This window comes from Petromyzon marinus, chromosome 82 (genome assembly GCF_048934315.1).
Source record: "Petromyzon marinus isolate PM22_M1 ecotype Great Lakes invasive population chromosome 82, UKy_Petmar_22M1.pri1.0, whole genome shotgun sequence".
Lineage (NCBI taxonomy): Eukaryota > Metazoa > Chordata > Hyperoartia > Petromyzontiformes > Petromyzontidae > Petromyzon > Petromyzon marinus.
In genome coordinates this window covers 5,943,396-5,963,431 of record NC_133747.1, presented here as the reverse complement: position 1 = coordinate 5,963,431, position 20,036 = coordinate 5,943,396, and the positions used below count along the sequence as shown (strand labels likewise).

The 20,036-nt window shown below is 48.9% G+C and overlaps 2 protein-coding genes across 2 annotated transcripts in view; both read left to right on the top strand.

Annotated features, from left to right (window-relative positions):
• Positions 1 to 2: 2 nt before the first annotated feature.
• The window catches only part of LOC116936964 (uncharacterized), a gene marked incomplete at its 5' end in the record, with an annotated part of 120,128 nt that continues 100,094 nt past the window's right edge, over positions 3 to 20,036 (top strand). Inside the window, one exon of the mRNA XM_076057483.1 lies at positions 3 to 208. Coding sequence (XP_075913598.1) covers positions 3 to 208 — 206 coding nt within the window. The remainder of the gene's footprint in view (positions 209 to 20,036) is intronic.
• The window catches only part of LOC142907749 (chitin synthase-like), a 48,681-nt gene continuing 34,221 nt past the window's right edge, over positions 5,577 to 20,036 (top strand). The window contains exons 1-3 of the mRNA XM_076057477.1: positions 5,577 to 5,660; positions 9,965 to 10,106; positions 15,170 to 15,370. Of these exons, the coding sequence (XP_075913592.1) occupies positions 5,577 to 5,660; positions 9,965 to 10,106; positions 15,170 to 15,370 (427 nt within the window). The remainder of the gene's footprint in view (positions 5,661 to 9,964; positions 10,107 to 15,169; positions 15,371 to 20,036) is intronic.

Below are 20,036 nucleotides of genomic sequence, written 5' to 3'. Positions count from 1 at the left end.
ACGATGCCTTCCAAACATCACCACCATCACCATCACCACCACCATCACCACCATCACCACCATCACCACCATCACCACCATCACCATCATCACCACCACCATCACCACCATCACCACCACCACCGCCAACGACTGGAAGGACGAGGAGAGGTCGCGTGGTGAATAGCTACGTGTCATGTCTACTGGGCGTGGTGCAGGATGTGTGCAGGTGAGTGTAGTAGTGTATAGTGTAGTGTAGTAGTGTATAGTGTGGTAGTGTATAGTGTAGTAGTGTATAGTGTAGTGTATAGTGTAGTAGTGTATAGTGAAGTAGTGTATAGTGTAGTAGTGTATAGTGTAGTGTATAGTGTAGTGTAGTAGTGTATAGTGTAGTGTAGTAGTGTATAGTGTAGTAGTGTATAGTGTAGTGTAGTAGTGTATAGTGTACAGTGTAGTAGTGTGTAGTGTAGTAGTGTATAGTATAGTAGTGTATAGTGTAGTGTAGTAGTGTATAGTGTAGAAGTGTATAGTGTAGTAGTGTATAGTGTAGTAGTGTATAATGTGTAGTGTAGTAGTGTATAGTGTAGTAGTGTATAGTGTAGAAGTGTATAGTTTATTAGTATAGTGTATAGTGTAGTAGTGTATAGTGTAGTGTAGTAGTGTATAGTGTACAGTGTAGTAGTGTGTAGTGTAGTAGTGTATAGTGTAGTGTATAGTATAGTGTATAGTATAGTGTAGTGTATAGTATAGTGTAGTGTAGTAGTGTATAGTGTAGTGTATAGTATGGTGTAGTGTATAGTGTAGTAGTGTATAGTGTAGTAGTGTGTAGTGTAGTAGTGTATAGTGTAGTAGTGTATAGTGTAGTAGTGTATAGTGTAGTAGTGTATAGTGTAGTAGTGTATAGTGTAGTAGTGTATAGTGTAGTAGTGTATAGTGTAGTAGTGTATAGTGTAGTAGTGTATAGTGTAGTGTAGTAGTGTATAGTGTAGTGTAGTAGTGTGTAGTGTATAGTGTAGTAGTGTATAGTGTAGTAGTGTATAGTGTGTAGTGTATAGTGTAATGTAGTAGTGTATAGTGTAGTAGTGTATAGTGTAGTAGTGTAGAGTATAGTGTAGTAGTGTATAGTGTAATAGTGTAGTGTAGTAGTGTATAGTGTAGTAGTGTATAGTGTAGTAGTGTATAGTGTAGTAGTGTATAGTGTAGTAGTGTATAGTGTAGTAGTGTATAGTGTAGTAGTGTATAGTGTAGTAGTGTATAGTGTAGTGTAGTAGTGTATAGTGTAGTGTAGTAGTGTATAGTGTAGTAGTGTATAGTGTAGTAGTGTATAGTGTAGTAGTGTATAGTGTAGTAGTGTATAGTGTATTAGAGTATAGTGTAGTAGTGTATAGTGTAGTAGTGTGTAGTGTAGTAGTGTATAGTGTAGTGTAGTAGTGTATAGTGTAGTGTAGAAGTGTAATCTCTCACATTTCTCCTCTCCCATCCCACCCATTGCCTCCCGCACAACCACCACCACCACCACCACCACCCTCACCACCACCACCACCACCACCACCACCACCACCACCACCCCCACCACCCTCACCACCACCACCACCACCACCACCCTCACCACCATCACCACCACCACCACCACCACCACCACCACCACCACCACCACGACCACCACCACCACGACCACCACCACCCCCACCACCCTCACCACCACCACCACCACCACCACCCTCACCACCATCACCACCACCACCACCACCACCACCATCACCACCCCCACCACCCTCACCACCACCACCACCACCACCACCACCACCCTCACCACCACCACCACCACCACCACCACCACCACCCTCACCACCACTCCCACCACCACCACCACCACCCTCACCACCACCACCATCACCACCACCACCACTCCCACCACCACCACCACCACCATCACCACCCTCACCACCACCATCACCACCACTACACCATCACCACCACCACCACCACTACACCACCACCACCACCACTCTCACCACCACCACCACCACCACCCCCACCACCACCACCACCACCACCCTCACCACCACCACCCTCACCACCACCATCACCACCACCACCACCACCATCACCACCACCACCACCACCCCCACCAGCTACTTTGAGAGCCCTACCACTGCTGGTTCTGACTCTGTGGGTGTCCGGGTGGTTCTGAGGGAGACGCCCTATGGCGCGCGTCTCTCCTACCGCCTGCCTTTCGGAAATCGCCTCCACGTGCACGTCAAGGACAAGGAGCTCATTCGACATCGCAAGCGCTGGTCACAGGTAGAGTGGGGGGAGGAGGGTGGGTGGGTGGGGTGGTGGGTGGGTGGGTGGGTGAGTGAGTGGGTGAGTGGGTGGGGTGGTGGAGAGTTGAGTGGGGGGGTGAGTGAGTGGGTGGGTGGGTGAGTGAGTGGGTGAGTGAGTGGGTGAGTGAGTGAGTGAGTGGGTGAGTGGGTGAGTGAGTGAGTGGGTGAGTGAGTGGGTGGGTGGGTGAGTGAGTGAGTTAGTGAGTGGGTGGTGGAGGGGTGAGTGGGTGGGTGAGTGAGTGAGTGGGTGGGTGAGTGAGTAGGTGAGTGGGTGGGTGAGTGGGTGGGTGAGTGGGTGAGTGGGTGGGTGGGTGAGTGGGTGGGTGAGTGAGTGGGTGAGTGTGTGAGTGAGTGGGTGAGTGAGTGGGTGAGTGAGTGAGTGGGTAGGTGGGTGGGTGAGTGAGTGGGTAAGTGAGTGGGTGAGTGAGTGAGTGGCTAGGTGGGTGAGTGAGTGGGTGGGTGAGTGAGTGGGTGAGTGGGTGGGTGGGTGGGGGGTGGGTGGGTGAGTGGGTGAGTGGATGAGTGAGTGAGTGGGTGGGTGGGTGAGTGAGTGGGTGGTTGAGTAAGTGGAGTGAGTGGGTGGGGGGGTGGGTGGGTGGGTGAGTGAGTGAGTGGGTGGGTGAGTGAGTGGGTGAGTGGGTGGGTGGGTGGAGGGGTGGGTGGGTGGGAGTGAGTGAGTGAGTAGGTGAGTGGGTGGGTGAGTGGGTGGGGGGGTGGGTGGGTGGGTGAGTGAGTGAGTGAGTGGGTGAGTGAGTGGGTGGGTGAGTGAGTGAGTGGGTGAGTGGGTAGGTGGGTGAGTGAGTGGGTGGGTGAGTGGGTGAGTGGGTGAGTGAGTGAGTGGGTGAGTGAGTGAGTGGGTGAGTGAGTGGGTGAGTGAGTGGGTGGGTGGGTGAGTGAGTGAGTGAGTGAGTTGGGTGGGTGAGTGAGTGGGTAAGTGAGTGGGTGAGTGAGTGAGTGGCTAGGTGGGTGAGTGAGTGGGTGGGTGAGTGAGTGGGTGAGTGGGTGGGTGGGTGGGGGGGTGGGTGGGTGAGTGGGTGAGTGGATGAGTGAGTGAGTGGGTGGGTGAGTGAGTGGGTGGTTGAGTAAGTGGAGTGAGTGGGTGGGGGGGTGGGTGGGTGGGTGAGTGAGTGAGTGGGTGGGTGAGTGAGTGGGTGAGTGGGTGGGTGGGTGGAGGGGTGGGTGGGTGAGTGAGTGAGTGAGTAGGTGAGTGGGTGGGTGAGTGGGTGGGGGGGTGGGTGGGGGGGTGAGTGAGTGAGTGAGTGGGTGAGTGGGTGGGTGAGTGAGTGAGTGGGTGAGTTGGTAAGTGGGTGAGTGGGGGGTGGAGGGGTGAGTGTGTGAGTGGGTGGTGGGTGAGTGATTGAGTGAGTGGGTGAGTGGGTGAGTGGGTGGGTAAGTGAGTGGGTGAGTGAGTGAGTGAGTGGGTGAGTGGGTGGGTGGGTGGGTGAGTGAGTGAGTGAGTGGGTGGGTGAGTGAGTGAGTGGGTGGGTGAGTGAGTGGGTGGGTGAGTGAGTGAGTGAGTGGGTGGGTGAGTGAGTGGGTGGGTGGGTGGGTGAGTGGGTGAGTGAGTGAGTGGGTGGGTGGGTGAGTGAGTGAGTGGGTGAGTGAGTGGGTGGGTGGGTGAGTGAGTGAGTTAGTGAGTGGGTGGTGGAGGGGTGAGTGGGTGGGTGAGTGAGTGAGTGGGTGGGTGAGTGGGTGAGTGGGTGAGTGAGTGGGTGAGTGAGTGGGTGGGTGGGTGGGTGAGTGGGTGAGTGGGTGGGTGGGTGGGTGAGTGGGTGAGTGAGTGGGTGAGTGAGTGGGTGGGTGGGTGGGTGAGTGGGTGAGTGAGTGAGTGGGTGAGTGAGTGGGTAGTTGAGTGAGTGGGTAGGTGGGTGAGTGAGTGGGTAAGTGAGTGGGTGAGTGAGTGAGTGGGTGAGTGAGTGAGTGGGTAGGTGGGTGAGTGAGTGGGTAGGTGGGTGAGTGAGTGGGTAAGTGAGTGGGTGAGTGAGTGAGTGGGTGAGTGGGTGAGTGGGTGGGGGTGAGTGAGTGAGTGGGTGGATGAGTGAGTGAGTGGGTGAGTGGGTGAGTGGGTGAGTGATTGAGTGGGTGGGTGGGTGAGTGAGTGAGTGGGTGAGTGAGTGGGTGGGTGGGTGAGTGAGTGAGTTAGTGAGTGGGTGGTGGAGGGGTGAGTGGGTGGGTGAGTGAGTGAGTGGGTGGGTGAGTGAGTAGGTGAGTGGGTGGGTGAGTGGGGTGGGTGAGTGGGTGAGTGGAGGGGTGGGTGGGTGGGTGGGTGGATGGGTGAGTGAGTGGGTGAGTGAGTGGGTGAGTGAGTGAGTGAGTGGGTGAGTGGGTGTGTGAGTGGGTGAGTGGGTGAGTGAGTGGGTGAGTGATTGAGTGGGTGGGTGAGTGAGTGGGTGAGTGATTGAGTGAGTGTGTGAGTGGGTGGGTGAGTGAGTGGGTGAGTGAGTGAGTGAGTGGGTGAGTGAGTGAGTGGGTGGGTGAGTGAGTGGGTGAGTGAGTGAGTGAGTGAGTGGGTGGGTGAGTGAGTGGGTGGGTGGGTGGGTGAGTGAGTGAGTGGGTGGGTGGGTGAGTGGGTGGGTGAGTGAATGAGTGAGTAGGTGGGTGAGTGGGTGAGTGATTGAGTGAGTGAGTGGGTGAGTGGGTGAGTGAGTGAGTGGGTGAGTAGGTGAGTGAATCGGTGAGCTGGTGAGTGAGTGGGTGACCTGGTGAGTGGGTGGGTTGGTCACTCACCCACTCACTCATTTGTCTGTGTGCTACTCGTTACTACTAACAGCACTTGCCCCTACAGCCTTGCTATAGGCTACCTGGGGCAGCTTTGTCTGTGTCTGTGTAACTGCACTTGCCCCTACAACCCTGCTAGAGGCTACCTGGGGTAGCTTTGTCTGTGTCTGTGTGACTGCACTTGCCCCTACAGCCCTGCTAGAGGCTACCTGGGGCAGCTTTGTCTGTGTCTGTGTAACTGCACTTGCCCCTACAGCCTTGCTAGAGGCTTTCTGGGGCAGCTTTGTCTGTGTCTGTGTAACTGCACTTGCCCCTACAGCCCTGCTAGAGGCTACCTGGGGGAGCTTTGTCTGTGTCTGTGTAACTGCATTTGCCCCTACAGCCCTGCTAGAGGCAACCTGGGGAAGCTTTGTCTGTGTCTGTGTAACTACACTTGCCCCTACAGCCCTGCTAGAGGCTACCTGGGGGAGCTTTGTCTGTGTCTGTGTAACTGCACTTGCCCCTACAGCCCTGCTAGAGGCTACCTGGGTGACCTGTGTCTGTGTGCAGGTGATGTACATGTACTACCTGCTGGGATGGAAGATGCACAAGAAGATGGAATCAATTCCACCACAGTTCAGAGAGGAATGGTACAAGGTAAGATACACTACACTATACACTACTACACTACATTATACACTAGTACACTACACTATACGCTACTACACTACACTATACACTACATTATACACAATACTATACTACATTATACACTACTACACTACACTATACACTACATTATACACTACTACACTACACTATACACTACACTATACACTACATTATACACTACTACACTACACTATACACTACATTATACACAATACTACACTACATTATACACTACATTATACACTACATTATACACTACTACACTACATTATACACTACTACACTACACTATACACTACACTATACACTACATTATACACTACTACACTGTACACTACATTATACACTACATTATACACTACTACACTACATTATACACTACTACACTACACTATACACTGCTACACTACACTATACACTACTTTATACACTGCTACACTACATTATACACTACTACACTACACTATACACTACATTATACACTACTACACTGTACTATACACTACATTATATACTACTACACTACACTATACACTACTACACTACACTATACACTACTACACTACACTATACACTACACTATACACTACATTATACACTACTACACTGCACTATACACAACTTTATATACTACTACACTACATTATACACTACTACACTACACTATACACTACTACACTACACTATACACTACACTATACACTACTTTATACACTGCTACACTACATTATACACTACTACACTATACACTACATTATACACTACTACACTACACTATACACTACACTATACACTACTTTATACACTGCTACACTACATTATACACTACTACACTACACTATACACTACATTATACACTACTACACTGCACTATACACTACATTATATACTACTACACTACACTATACACTACTACACTACACTATACACTATTACACTACACTATACACCACACTATACACTACATTATACACTACTACACTGCACTATACACTACTTTATACACTACTACACTACATTATACACTACTACACTACACTATACACTACTACACTACACTATACACTACACTATACACTACTTTATACACTGCTACACTACATTATACACTACTACACTACACTATACACTACATTATACACTACTACACTACACTATACACTACACTATACACTACTTTATACACTGCTACACTACATTATACACTACTACACTACACTATACACTACATTATACACTACTACACTACACTATACACTACTACACTACACTATACACTACATTATACACTACTACACTACACTATACACTACATTATACACTACATTATACACTACTACACTACATTATACACTACTACACTATACACTACATTATACACTATACACTACTACACTACATTATACACTACTACACTACATTATACACTACATTATACACTACTACACTATACACTACATTATACACTACTACACTACATTATACACTACATTATACACTAGTACACTACATTATACACTACTACACTACATTATACACTACTACACTTAACACTACTACACTACATTATGCACTACTACACTACACTATACACTACATTATACACTACTACACTACATTATACACTACATTGTACACTACATTATACACTACTACACTACATTATACACTACATTATATACTACATTATACACGACTACACTACACTATACACTACATTTTACACTATACACTACTACACTACATTATACACTACTACACTACATTATACACTACTACACTACACTATACACTACATTATACACTACTACACTACATTATACACTACATTATACACTACTACACTACATTGTACACTACTACACTACATTATACACTACTACACAATACACTACTACATTACATTATACACTACTACACTACACTATTCACTATATTATACACTACTACACTACATTATACACTACATTATACACTACATTATACACTACTACACTACACTATACACTACACTATACACTACTACACTATACACTACTACACTACATTATACACTACTACACTATACACTACTACACTACATTATACACTACTACACTACAGTATACACTACTACACTATACACTACTACACTGTACACTACTGCACTATACACTACTACACTATACACTACTACACTATACACTACACTATACACTACTACACTAAACACTACTACACTATACACTACTACACTACACTATACACTACTACACTGTACACTACTACACTATACACTACTACACTATACACTACTACACTACACTATACACTACACTATACACTTCTACACTATACACTACTACACTATACACTACTACACTATACACTACTACACTATACACCTCTACACTCTGTGTGTGTGTCTGTGTGTCTGTCTGTGTCTGTCTGTGTGTGTGTCTGTGTGTGTGTGTGTCTGTGTGTGTGTCTGTGTGTGTGTCTGTGTGTGTGTCTGTGTGTGTGTCACTGTGTGTATCTGTGTGTGTGTGTCTGTGTGTGTGTGTCACTGTGTGTATCTGTGTGTGTGTGTCTGTGTGTGTCTGTGTGTGTGTCTATGTGTGTGTGTCTGTGTGTCTGTGTGTGTGTCTGTGTGTGTGTCACTGTGTGTATCTGTGTGTGTGTGTCTGTGAGTGTCTGTGTGTGTGTCTGTGTGTGTGGGAGCGGTAGTGTAGTAGTGGTTAGCGCTACGCTGCGCTATGAACCTGGCGACCTGATTTCGATTCCCGTTCACGGCCAACACCAGTGACGATTATCTGAACCGGTCCCTGGCCTCCCCTAGGTCGACTCAGCCTCAAATGAGTACCCTGGTGTAGCGGTGGTGTGTAGTAAACATCGCCACTGGGGAGACAAAGGCGGTCGGGCGTGGTGCTGGCCACCCACCCCCTCGTGTACCGTTCCGGCCTTCGTAGGTGCTCGCTAACAGCACTTGCCCCTACAGTCTGTTAGGGCTATATGGGGAATCTTTGACTTTGGATGTCTATGAAAATGGGTGTCTGAGTTTGGGCCTCTATGAGTGTGGGTCCCTGTGAGTCTCTATGAGTCTCTGTGGGTCTCTGTGGGTCTCTATGGGTCTCTGTGTGTCTCTGTGGGTCTCTATGAGTCTCTGTGGGTCTCTATGGGTCTCTGTGGGTCTCTGTGGGTCTCTGTGGGTCTCTATCGGTCTCTGTGGGTCTCTATGAGTGTGTCTCTGTGGGTCTCTATGAATATGGGTCTCTGTGGGTCACTGTGGGTCTCTGTGTGTCTCTATGGGTCTCTATGGGTCTCTATGGGTCTCTGTGGGTCACTGTGGGTCTCTGTGGGTCTCTGTGGGTCTCTGTGAGTCTCTATGAGTCTCTGTGGGTCTCTGTGGATCTCTATGGGTCTCTATGGGTCTCTGTGTGTCTCTATGGGTCTCTGTGAGTCTCTGTGGGTCTCTGTGGGTCACTGTGGGTCTCTGTGTGTCTCTGTGGGTCTCTGTGGGTCTCTGTGAGTCTCTGTGAGTCTCTGTGTGTCTCTATGGGTCTCTGTGAGTCTCTGTGGGTCTCTGTGGGTCTCTATCGGTCTCTGTGGGTCTCTATGAGTGTGTCTCTGTGGGTCTCTATGAATATGGGTCTCTGTGGGTCTCTGTGGGTCACTGTGGGTCTCTGTGGGTCTCTGTGGGTCTCTGTGAGTCTCTATGAGTCTCTGTGGGTCTCTGTGGATCTCTATGGGTCTCTATGGGTCTCTGTGTGTCTCTATGGGTCTCTGTGAGTCTCTGTGGGTCTCTGTGGGTCACTGTGGGTCTCTGTGTGTCTCTGTGGGTCTCTGTGGGTCTCTGTGAGTCTCTGTGAGTCTCTGTGTGTCTCTATGGGTCTCTGTGAGTCTCTGTGGGTCTCTGTGGGTCTCTATGAGTCTCTGTGTGTCTCTGTGGGTCTCTGTGTGTCTCTATGGGTCTCTGTGAGCCTCTGTGTGTCTCTGTGGGTCTCTGTGGGTCTCTATGGGTCTCTATGGGTCTCTGTGGGTCTATGTGGGTCTCTGTGGGTCTCTGTGTGTCTCTATGGGTCTCTATGTGTCTCTCTGATTATAGGTCTCTGTAGGTCTCTGTGGGTCTCTATGGGTCTCTATGAGTCTCTGTGGGTCTCTATGAGTCTCTGTGGGTCTCTATGAGTCTCTGTGTCTATGGGTCTCTATGTGTCTCTATGATTATAGACCTCTAGCAGCCCTTGCCCCTACTACGGTCTGTCGCAGGCTACACGGGGGACCTTTGTCTGTGTCTTTGTCGCGTGCCACAGACGGTGAAACACAACACCTACCTGCTGGCGCTAGATGGCGACACAGACTTCGTGCCCTCAGCCCTTTGCCTGCTCGTTGATCGTCTCAGACGAGACGCGCACGTGGGTGCAGCTTGTGGTCGCATCCATCCCACGGGGAGTGGTGAGACACACACACAGACACACACACACACAGACACACACACAGTCACACACACAGACACACACACAGACACAGACACACACACAGACACACACACAGACACACACACAGACACACACACACAGTCACAGACACACACACACAGACACACACACACAGTCACAGACACACACACACAGACACACACACACAGTCACAGACACACACACACAGACACACACACACAGTCACAGACACACACACACAGACACACACACACAGACACACAGACACACACACACAGACACACACACACACGTGGGTGCAGCTTGTGGTCGCATCCATCCCACGGGGAGTGGTGAGACACACACACAGACACAGACACACACACAGACACACACACAGACACACACACACAGACACACACACAGACACAGACACACACACACAGACACACACACACAGACACAGACACACACACACAGTCACACACACACAGACACACACACAGACAGACACACACACACACACAGTCACAGACACACACACACAGACAGACACAGACACACACACACAGACACACACATAGACAGACACACACATAGACACACACATAGACAGACACACACAGACACACACACACAGACACACACAGACACAGACACACACACAGACACACACACACCAACACACACAGACACACACACAGACACACACACAGACACACACACACACAGACACACACACACACAGACACACACACACAGACACAGACACACACACAGACACACACACAGACACACACACACAGACACACACACAGACACAGACACACACACACAGACACACACACACAGACACAGACACACACACACAGTCACACACACACAGACACACACACAGACAGACACACACACACACACAGTCACAGACACACACACACAGACAGACACAGACACACACACACAGACACACACATAGACAGACACACACATAGACACACACATAGACAGACACACACAGACACACACACACAGACACACACAGACACAGACACACACACAGACACACACACACCAACACACACAGACACACACACAGACACACACACAGACACACACACAGACACACACACAGACAGACACACACATAGACACACACATAGACAGACACACAGACACACACAGACAGACACACACAGACACACAGACACACACACAGAGAGACACACACACTGACACACACACAGACACACACACACAGACACACACACACATACAGCCTGTGGTCGCATCCACCAATTGCGTCTCTCTGTGTCTGTCTGTGTGTCTCTCTCTGCGTCTCTCTGTCTCTGTGTGTCTCATCTCTCATCTCTCTCTCTCTCTGTGTCTCTCTCTGTGTCTCTCTCTCTGTGTGTCTCTCTCTGTCTCTCTCTCTGTGTCTCTGTGTCTCTCTCGACAACAGGACCTCTGATCTGGTACCAGAAGTTTGAATACGCCGTTGGCCACTGGCTCCAGAAGCACGTTCTGGGCTGTCTCTCTGTCTCTGTGTCTCTGTGTGTCTCTGTGTGTGTGTCTCTGTGTCTCTCTGTGTGTCTGTGTGTGTGTCTCTGTGTGTCTCATCTCTCATCTCTCATCTCTCTCTGTGTGTCTCTCTCTGTGTGTCTCTGTGTGTCTCTCTGTGTGTCTCTGTGTCTCTGTGTCTCTCTGTGTCTCTGTGTCTCTGTGTCTGTGTGTGTCTATCTCTGTGTGTCTCTGTCTCTCTGTGTGTCTGTGTGTCTCTGTGTGTGTGTCTCTGTGTGTCTCTCTCTGTGTGTCTCTGTCTCTCTGTGTCTCTGTGTGTCTCTGTGTGTCTCTGTATCTCTCTCTCTCTGTGTCTCTCTCTCTGTGTGTCTCTCTCTCTCTCTCTGTGTCTCTCTCGACAACAGGACCTCTGGTCTGGTACCAGAAGTTTGAATACGCCATTGGCCACTGGCTCCAGAAGACAGCTGAGCACGTTCTGGGCTGCGTCTCTCTGTGTGTCTCTGTGTGTCTCTGTGTCTCTGTGTGTCTCTGTGTCTCTGTGTCTCTGTGTGTCTGTGTGTCTCTGTGTCTCTGTGTCTCTCTCTGAGTCTCTCTGCATCTCTCTGTGTGTCTCTGTGTGTCTCATCTCTCATCTCTCTCTCTGTGTCTCTGTGTGTCTCATCTCTCATCTCTCTCTCTCTGTCTCTCTCTCTCTCTGTGTCTCATCTCTCATCTCTCTCTCTGTGTCTCTGTGTGTCTCATCTCTCATCTCTCTCTGTCTCTCTCTCTCTCTGTCTCTCTCTGTGTCTCTCTCTCTGTCGACTCAACAGGACCTCTGATCTGGTACCAGAAGTTTGAATACGCCGTTGGCCACTGGCTCCAAAAGACAACTGAGCACGTTCTGGGCTGTGTCTATGTGTCTCTGTGTCTCTGTGTCTCTGTGTGTCTCTGTGTCTCTGTGTCTCTGTGTCTCTCTCTGAGTCTCTCTGTGTCTCTGTGTGTGTCTCTCTCTCTCTCTGTGTCTCTCTCTGTCTCTCTGTGTCTCTCTCTGCGTCTCTCTGTGTCTCTGTGTGTCTCTCTCTCTCTGTGTCTTTCTCTGTGTCTCTCTGAGTCTCTCTGTGTCTCTGTGTGTCTCTGTCTCTGTGTCTCTCTGTGTGTCTCTGTGTGTGTCTCTCTGTGTCTCTGTGTCTCTGTGTGTGTGTGTGTCTTTCTCTGTGTCTCTCTGAGTCTCTCTGTGTCTCTGTGTCTCTGTGTCTCTCTGTGTGTCTCTGTGTGTCTCATCTCTCATCTCTCTCTCTGTGTGTCTCTCTCTCTCTGTGTCTCTCTCTCTGTCTCTCTCTCTCTGTGTCTCTCTCTGTGTCTCTCTCTCTGTCTCTCTCTCTCTGTGTCTCTCTCTGTGTCTCTCTCTGTGTCTATGTGTCTCATCTCTCATCTCTCTGTCTCTCTCTGTGTCTCTCTCTGTGTCTCATCTCTCTCTCTCTGAATCTCTCTCTGTGTCTCAACAGGACCTCTGATCTGGTACCAGAAGTTTGAATACGCCGTTGGCCACTGGCTCCAAAAGACAACTGAGCACGTGCTGGGCTGCGTCCTCTGTGTCTCTGAGTCTCTCTGTGTCTCTGTGTCTCTGTGTGTCTCTGTGTCTCTGTGTCTCTGTGTCTCTCTCTGAGTCTCTCTGTGTCTCTGTGTCTCTCTCTGTCTCTCTCTGTGTCTCTGTGTCTCTGTGTGTCTCATCTCTCATCTCTCTCTCTGTCTCTCTCTCTCTGCGTCTCTCTGTGTCTCTGTGTGTCTCATCTCTCATCTCTCTCTGCGTCTCTCTGTGTCTCTCTCTCTCTCTCTGTCTCATCTCTCTCTCGACAACAGGACCTCTGATCTGGTACCAGAAGTTTGAATACGCCGTTGGCCACTGGCTACAAAAGACAACTGAGCACGTACTGGGCTGTGTCTCTGTGTGTCTCTGTCTCTCTGTGTGTCTCTGTGTCTCTCTGTGTCTCTCTCTGAGTCTCTCTGTGTATGTGTCTCTCGCTGTCTCTCTGTGTGTCTCTGTGTCTCTGTGTGTCCCATCTCTCATCTCTCTCTCTGTGTCTCTCTCTGTGTGTCTCTCTCTGTGTCTCTCTCTGAATCTCTCTCATCTCTCTCTCGACAACAGGACCTCTGATCTGGTACCAGAAGTTCGAATACGCCGTTGGCCACTGGCTCCAAAAGACAACTGAGCACGTTCTGGGCTGCGTCCTCTTTGTCTCTGAGTCTCTCTGTGTCTCTGTGTGTCTCTGTGTCTCTGTGTCTCTGTGTCTCTGTGTCTCTCTCTGAGTCTCTCTGTGTATCTGTGTCTCTCGCTGTCTCTCTGTGTGTCTCTGTGTCTCTGTGTGTCTCATCTCTCATCTCTCTCTCTCTGTGTCTCTCTCTCTCTCTGTGTCTCTCTCTCTCTCTGTGTCTCTCTCATCTCTCATCTCTCTGTCAACAACAGGACCTCTGATCTGGTACCAGAAGTTTGAATACGCCGTTGGCCACTGGCTCCAAAAGACAACTGAGCACGTTCTGGGCTGTGTCTCTCTGTGTCTCTGTGTGTCTCTGTGTGTGTCTGTGTGTCTCTGTGTCTCTCTGTGTCTCTGTGTGTGTGTCTCTGTGTCTCTGTGTCTCTCTCTCTCTGAGTCTCTCTGTGTCTCAACAGGACCTCTGATCTGGTACCAGAAGTTCGAATACGCCGTTGGCCACTGGCTTCAGAAGACAACTGAGCACGTTCTGGGCTGTGTCTCTGTGTGTCTCTGTGTCTCTGTGTGTCTCTGTGTGTGTCTCTGTGTGTGTGTCTCTCTCTGTGTCTCTCTCTGTCTCTGTGTCTCTCTCTCTCTGTGTCTCATCTCTCATCTCTCTCTGTGTCTCTGTGTGTCTCATCTCTCATCTCTCTCTCTCTGTGTCTCTGTGTCTCTCTGTCTCTCTGTGTCTCAACAGGACCACTGATCTGGTACCAGAAGTTCGAATACGCCGTTGGCCACTGGCTTCAGAAGACAACTGAGCACGTGCTGGGCTGCGTCCTCTGTGTCTCTCTGTGTCTCTGTGTCTCATCTCTCATCTCTCTCTCTCTCTCTCTGTGTCTCTGTCGACTCAACAGGACCTCTGATCTGGTACCAGAAGTTCGAATACGCCGTTGGCCACTGGCTTCAGAAGACAACTGAGCACGTGCTGGGCTGCGTCCTCTGTGTCTCTCTGTGTCTCTGTGTCTCATCTCTCATCTCTCTCTCTCTCTCTCTGTGTCTCTGTCGACTCAACAGGACCTCTGATCTGGTACCAGAAGTTCGAATACGCCGTTGGCCACTGGCTTCAGAAGACAACTGAGCACGTTCTGGGCTGCGTCCTCTGTGTCTCTCTGTGTCTCTGTGTCTCATCTCTCATCTCTCTCTCTCTCTCTCTGTGTCTCTGTCGACTCAACAGGACCTCTGATCTGGTACCAGAAGTTCGAATACGCCGTTGGCCACTGGCTTCAGAAGACAACTGAGCACGTTCTGGGCTGCGTCCTCTGTGTCTCTCTGTGTCTCTGTGTCTCATCTCTCATCTCTCTCTCTCTCTGTGTCTCTGTCGACTCAACAGGACCTCTGATCTGGTACCAGAAGTTCGAATACGCCGTTGGCCACTGGCTTCAGAAGACAACTGAGCACGTGCTGGGCTGCGTCCTCTGCTCGCCCGGCTGTTTCAGCCTCTTCAGAGCCGAGGCCATCATGGACGATAACGTTCTCAGGACGTACACCACTGTGGCAACAGAGGCGAGGCACTACGTACAGTACGACCAAGGTGGGGGGAGTGGGGGGAGGGAGTGGGGGGAGTGGGGGGAGTGGGGGGAGGGAGTGGGGGGGAGTGGGGGGAGTGGGGGGAGAGGTGGGAGGGAGGGGGGAGGAGTGGGAGGGAGAGTTCAGTGTTAATGAGACTCCCATAGGGTTCAGTGTTAATCAGTGAGACTCCCAAAGGGTTCAGTGTTAATGAGTGAGACTCCCAAAGGGTTCAGTGTTAATGAGTGAGACTCCCATAGGGTTCAGTGTTAATGAGTGAGACTCCCACAGGGTTCAATGTTAATCAGTGAGACTCCCATAGGGTTCAGTGTTAATGAGACTCCCACAGGGTTCAGTGTTAATCAGTGAGACTCCCACAGGGTTCAGTGTTAATGAGACTCCCATAGGGTTCAGTGTTAATCAGTGAGACTCCCATAGGGTTCAGTGTTAATCAGTGAGACTCCCACAGGGTTCAGTGTTAATCAGTGAGACTCCCACAGGGTTCAGTGTTAATCAGTGAAACTCCCACAGGGTTCAGTGTTAATCAGTGAGACTCCCATAGGGTTCAGTGTTAATCAGTGAGACTCCCATAGGGTTCAGTGTTAATCAGTGAGACTCCCACAGGGTTCAGTGTTAATGAGACTCCCATAGGGTTCAGTGTTAATGAGACTCCCATAGGGTTCAGTGTTAATGAGACTCCCACAGGGTTCAGTGTTAATGAGACTCCCATAGGGTTCAGTGTTAATGAGACTCCCACAGGGTTCAGTGTTAATCAGTGAGACTCCCACAGGGTTCAGTGTTAATGAGACTCCCACAGGGTTCAGTGTTAACCAGTGAGACTCCCACAGGGTTCAGTGTTAATGAGACTCCCAAAGGGTTCAGTGTTAATCAGTGAGACTCCCATAGGGTTCAGTGTTAATGAGACTCCCATAGGGTTCAGTGTTAATGAGACTCCCACAGGGTTCAGTGTTAATGAGACTCCCACAGGGTTCAGTGTTAATGAGACTCCCATAGGGTTCAGTGTTAATGAGACTCCCATAGGGTTCAGTGTTAATGAGACTCCCACAGGGTTCAGTGTTAATCAGTGAGACTCCCACAGGGTTCAGTGTTAATGAGACTCCCACAGGGTTCAGTGTTAACCAGTGAGACTCCCACAGGGTTCAGTGTTAATGAGACTCCCAAAGGGTTCAGTGTTAATCAGTGAGACTCCCATAGGGTTCAGTGTTAATGAGACTCCCATAGGGTTCAGTGTTAATGAGACTCCCACAGGGTTCAGTGTTAATGAGTGAGACTCCCATAGGGCTCAGTGTTAATGAGACTCCCACAGGGTTCAGTGTTAATCAGTGAGACTCCCATAGGGTTCAGTGTTAATCAGTGAGACTCCCATAGGGTTCAGTGTTAATGAGACTCCCACAGGGTTCAGTGTTAATCAGTGAGACTCCCATAGGGTTCAGTGTTAATCAGTGAGACTCCCATAGGGTTCAGTGTTAATGAGACTCCCACAGGGTTCAGTGTTAATCAGTGAGACTCCCACAGGGTTCAGTGTTAATCAGTGAGACTCCCATAGGGTTCAGTGTTAATCAGTGAGACTCCCATAGGGTTCAGTGTTAATGAGACTCCCACAGGGTTCAGTGTTAATCAGTGAGACTCCCATAGGGTTCAGTGTTAATCAGTGAGACTCCCACAGGGTTCAGTGTTAATGAGACTCCCACAGGGTTCAGTGTTAATGAGACTCCCACAGGGTTCAGTGTTAATCAGTGAGACTCCCAGAGGGTTCAGTGTTAATGAGACTCCCATAGGGTTCAGTGTTAATCAGTGAGACTCCCATAGGGTTCAGTGTTAATCAGTGAGACTCCCACAGGGTTAAGTGTTAATGAGACTCCCACAGGGTTCAGTGTTAATGAGACTCCCATAGGGTTCAGTGTTAATCAGTGAGACTCCCATAGGGTTAAGTGTTAATCAGTGAGACTCCCACAGGGTTCAGTGTTAATGAGACTCCCATAGGGTTCAGTGTTAATGAGACTCCCATAGGGTTCAGTGTTAATCAGTGAGATTCCCATAGGGTACAGTGTTAATCAGTGAGACTCCCATAGGGTTCAGTGTTAATTAGTGAGACTCCCATAGGGTTCAGTGTTAATCAGTGAGACTCCCACAGGGTTCAGTGTTAATCAGTGAGACTCCCACAGGGTTCAGTGTTAATGAGACTCCCACAGGGTTCAGTGTTAATCAGTGAGACTCCCATAGGGTTCAGTGTTAATCAGTGAGACTCCCACAGGGTACAGTGTTAATCAGTGAGACTCCCATAGGGTTCAGTGTTAATCAGTGAGACTCCCATAGGGTTCAGTGTTAATCAGTGAGACTCCCACAGGGTTCAGTGTTAATGAGACTTCCATAGGATTCAGTGTTAATCAGTGAGACTCCCACAGGGTTCAGTGTTAATGAGACTCCCATAGGGTCCAGTGTTAATGAGACTCCCACAGGGTTCAGTGTTAATGAGACTCCCATAGGGTTCAGTTTTAATCAGTGAGACTCCCATAGGGTTCAGTGTTAATCAGTGAGACTCCCACAGGGTTCATTGTTAATGAGACTCCCACAGGGTTCAATGTTAATCAGTGAGACTCCCATAGGGTTCAGTGTTAATCAGTGAGACTCCCATAGGATTCAGTGTTAATCAGTGAGACTCCCATAGGGTTCAGTGTTAATCAGTGAGACTCCCACAGGGTTCAGTGTTAATCAGTGAGACTCCCACAGGGTTCAGTGTTAATGAGACTCCCACAGGGTTCAGTGTTAATCAGTGAGACTACCATAGGGTTCAGTGTTAATCAGTGAGACTCCCATAGGGTTCAGTGTTAATCAGTGAGACTCCCACAGGGTTCAGTGTTAATCAATGAGACTCCCACAGGGTTCAGTGTTAATGAGACTCCCATAGGGTTCAGTGTTAATGAGACTCCCATAGGGTTCAGTGTTAATCAGTGAGACTCCCACAGGGTTCAGTGTTAATGAGACTCCCATAGGGTTCAGTGTTAATCAGTGAGACTCCCACAGGGTTCAGTGTTAATGAGACTCCCACAGGGTTCAGTGTTAATGAGACTCCCATAGGGTTCAGTGTTAATGAGACTCCCACAGGGTTCAGTGTTAATGAGACTCCCATAGGGTTCAGTGTTAATGAGACTCCCATAGGGTTCAGTGTTAATCAGTGAGACTCCCATAGGGCTCAGTGTTAATGAGACTTCCATAGGGTTCAGTGTTAATGAGACTCCCATAGGGTTCAGTGTTAATCAGTGAGACTCCCATAGGGTTCAGTGTTAATCAGTGAGACTCCCCCAGGGTTCAGTGTTAATGAGACTCCCATAGGGTTCAGTGTTAATGAGACTCCCATAGGGTTCAGTGTTAATCAGTGAGACTCCCATAGGGTACAGTGTTAATCAGTGAGACTCCCATAGGGTTCAGTGTTAATTAGTGAGACTCCCATAGGGTTCAGTGTTAATCAGTGAGACTCCCACAGGGTTCAGTGTTAATGAGACTCCCATAGGGTTCAGTGTTAATGAGACTCCCATAGGGTTCAGTGTTAATCAGTGAGACTTCCATTGGGTTCAGTGTTAATGAGACTCCCATAGGGTTCAGTGTTAATGAGACTCCCACAGGGTTCAGTGTTAATCAGTGAGACTTCCACAGGGTTCAGTGTTAATCAGTGAGACTCCTATAGGGTTCAGTGTTAATCAGTGAGACTCCCATAGGGTTCAGTGTTAATCAGTGAGACTCCCACAGGGTTCAGTGTTAACCAGTGAGACTCCCACAGGGTTCAGTGTTAATCAGTGAGACTCCCATAGGGTACAGTGTTAATCAGTGAGACTCCCATAGGGTTCAGTGTTAATGAGACTCCCATAGTGTTCAGTGTTAATCAGTGAGACTCCCACAGGGTTCAGTGTTAATCAGTGAGACTCCCATAGGGTTCAGTGTTAATCAGTGAGACTCCCATAGGGTACAGTGTTAATCAGTGAGACTCCCATAGGGTTCAGTGTTAATGAGACTCCCACAGGGTTCAGTGTTAATCAGTGAGACTCCCACAGGGTTCAGTGTTAATCAGTGAGACTCCCACAGGGTTCGGTGTTAATCAGTGAGACTCCCACAGGGTTCAGTGTTAATCAGTGAGACTCCCATAGAGTTCAGTGTTAATCAGTGAGACTCCCATAGGGTTCAGTGTTAATCAGTGAGACTTCCATTGGGTTCAGTGTTAATGAGACTCCCATAGGGTTCAGTGTTAATGAGACTCCCATAGGGTCCAGTGTTAATCAGTGAGACTCCCATAGGGTTCAGTGTTAATGAGACTCCCACAGGGTTCAGTGTTAATCAGTGAGACTCCCACAGGGTTCAGTGTTAATCAGTGAGACTCCCACAGGGTTCAGTGTTAATCAGTGAGACTCCCACAGGGTTCAGTGTTAATGAGACTCCCATAGGGTTCAGTGTTAATCAGTGAGACTCCCATAGGGTTCAGTGTTAATCAGTGAGACTCCCATAGGGTTCAGTGTTAATGAGACTCCCATAGGGTTCAGTGTTATTGAGACTCCCACAGGGTTCAGTGTTAATCAGTGAAACTCCCATAGGGTTCAGTGTTAATCAGTGAGACTCCCACAGGGTTCAGTGTTAATCAGTGAGACTCCCATAGGGTTCAGTGTTAATGAGACTCCCAT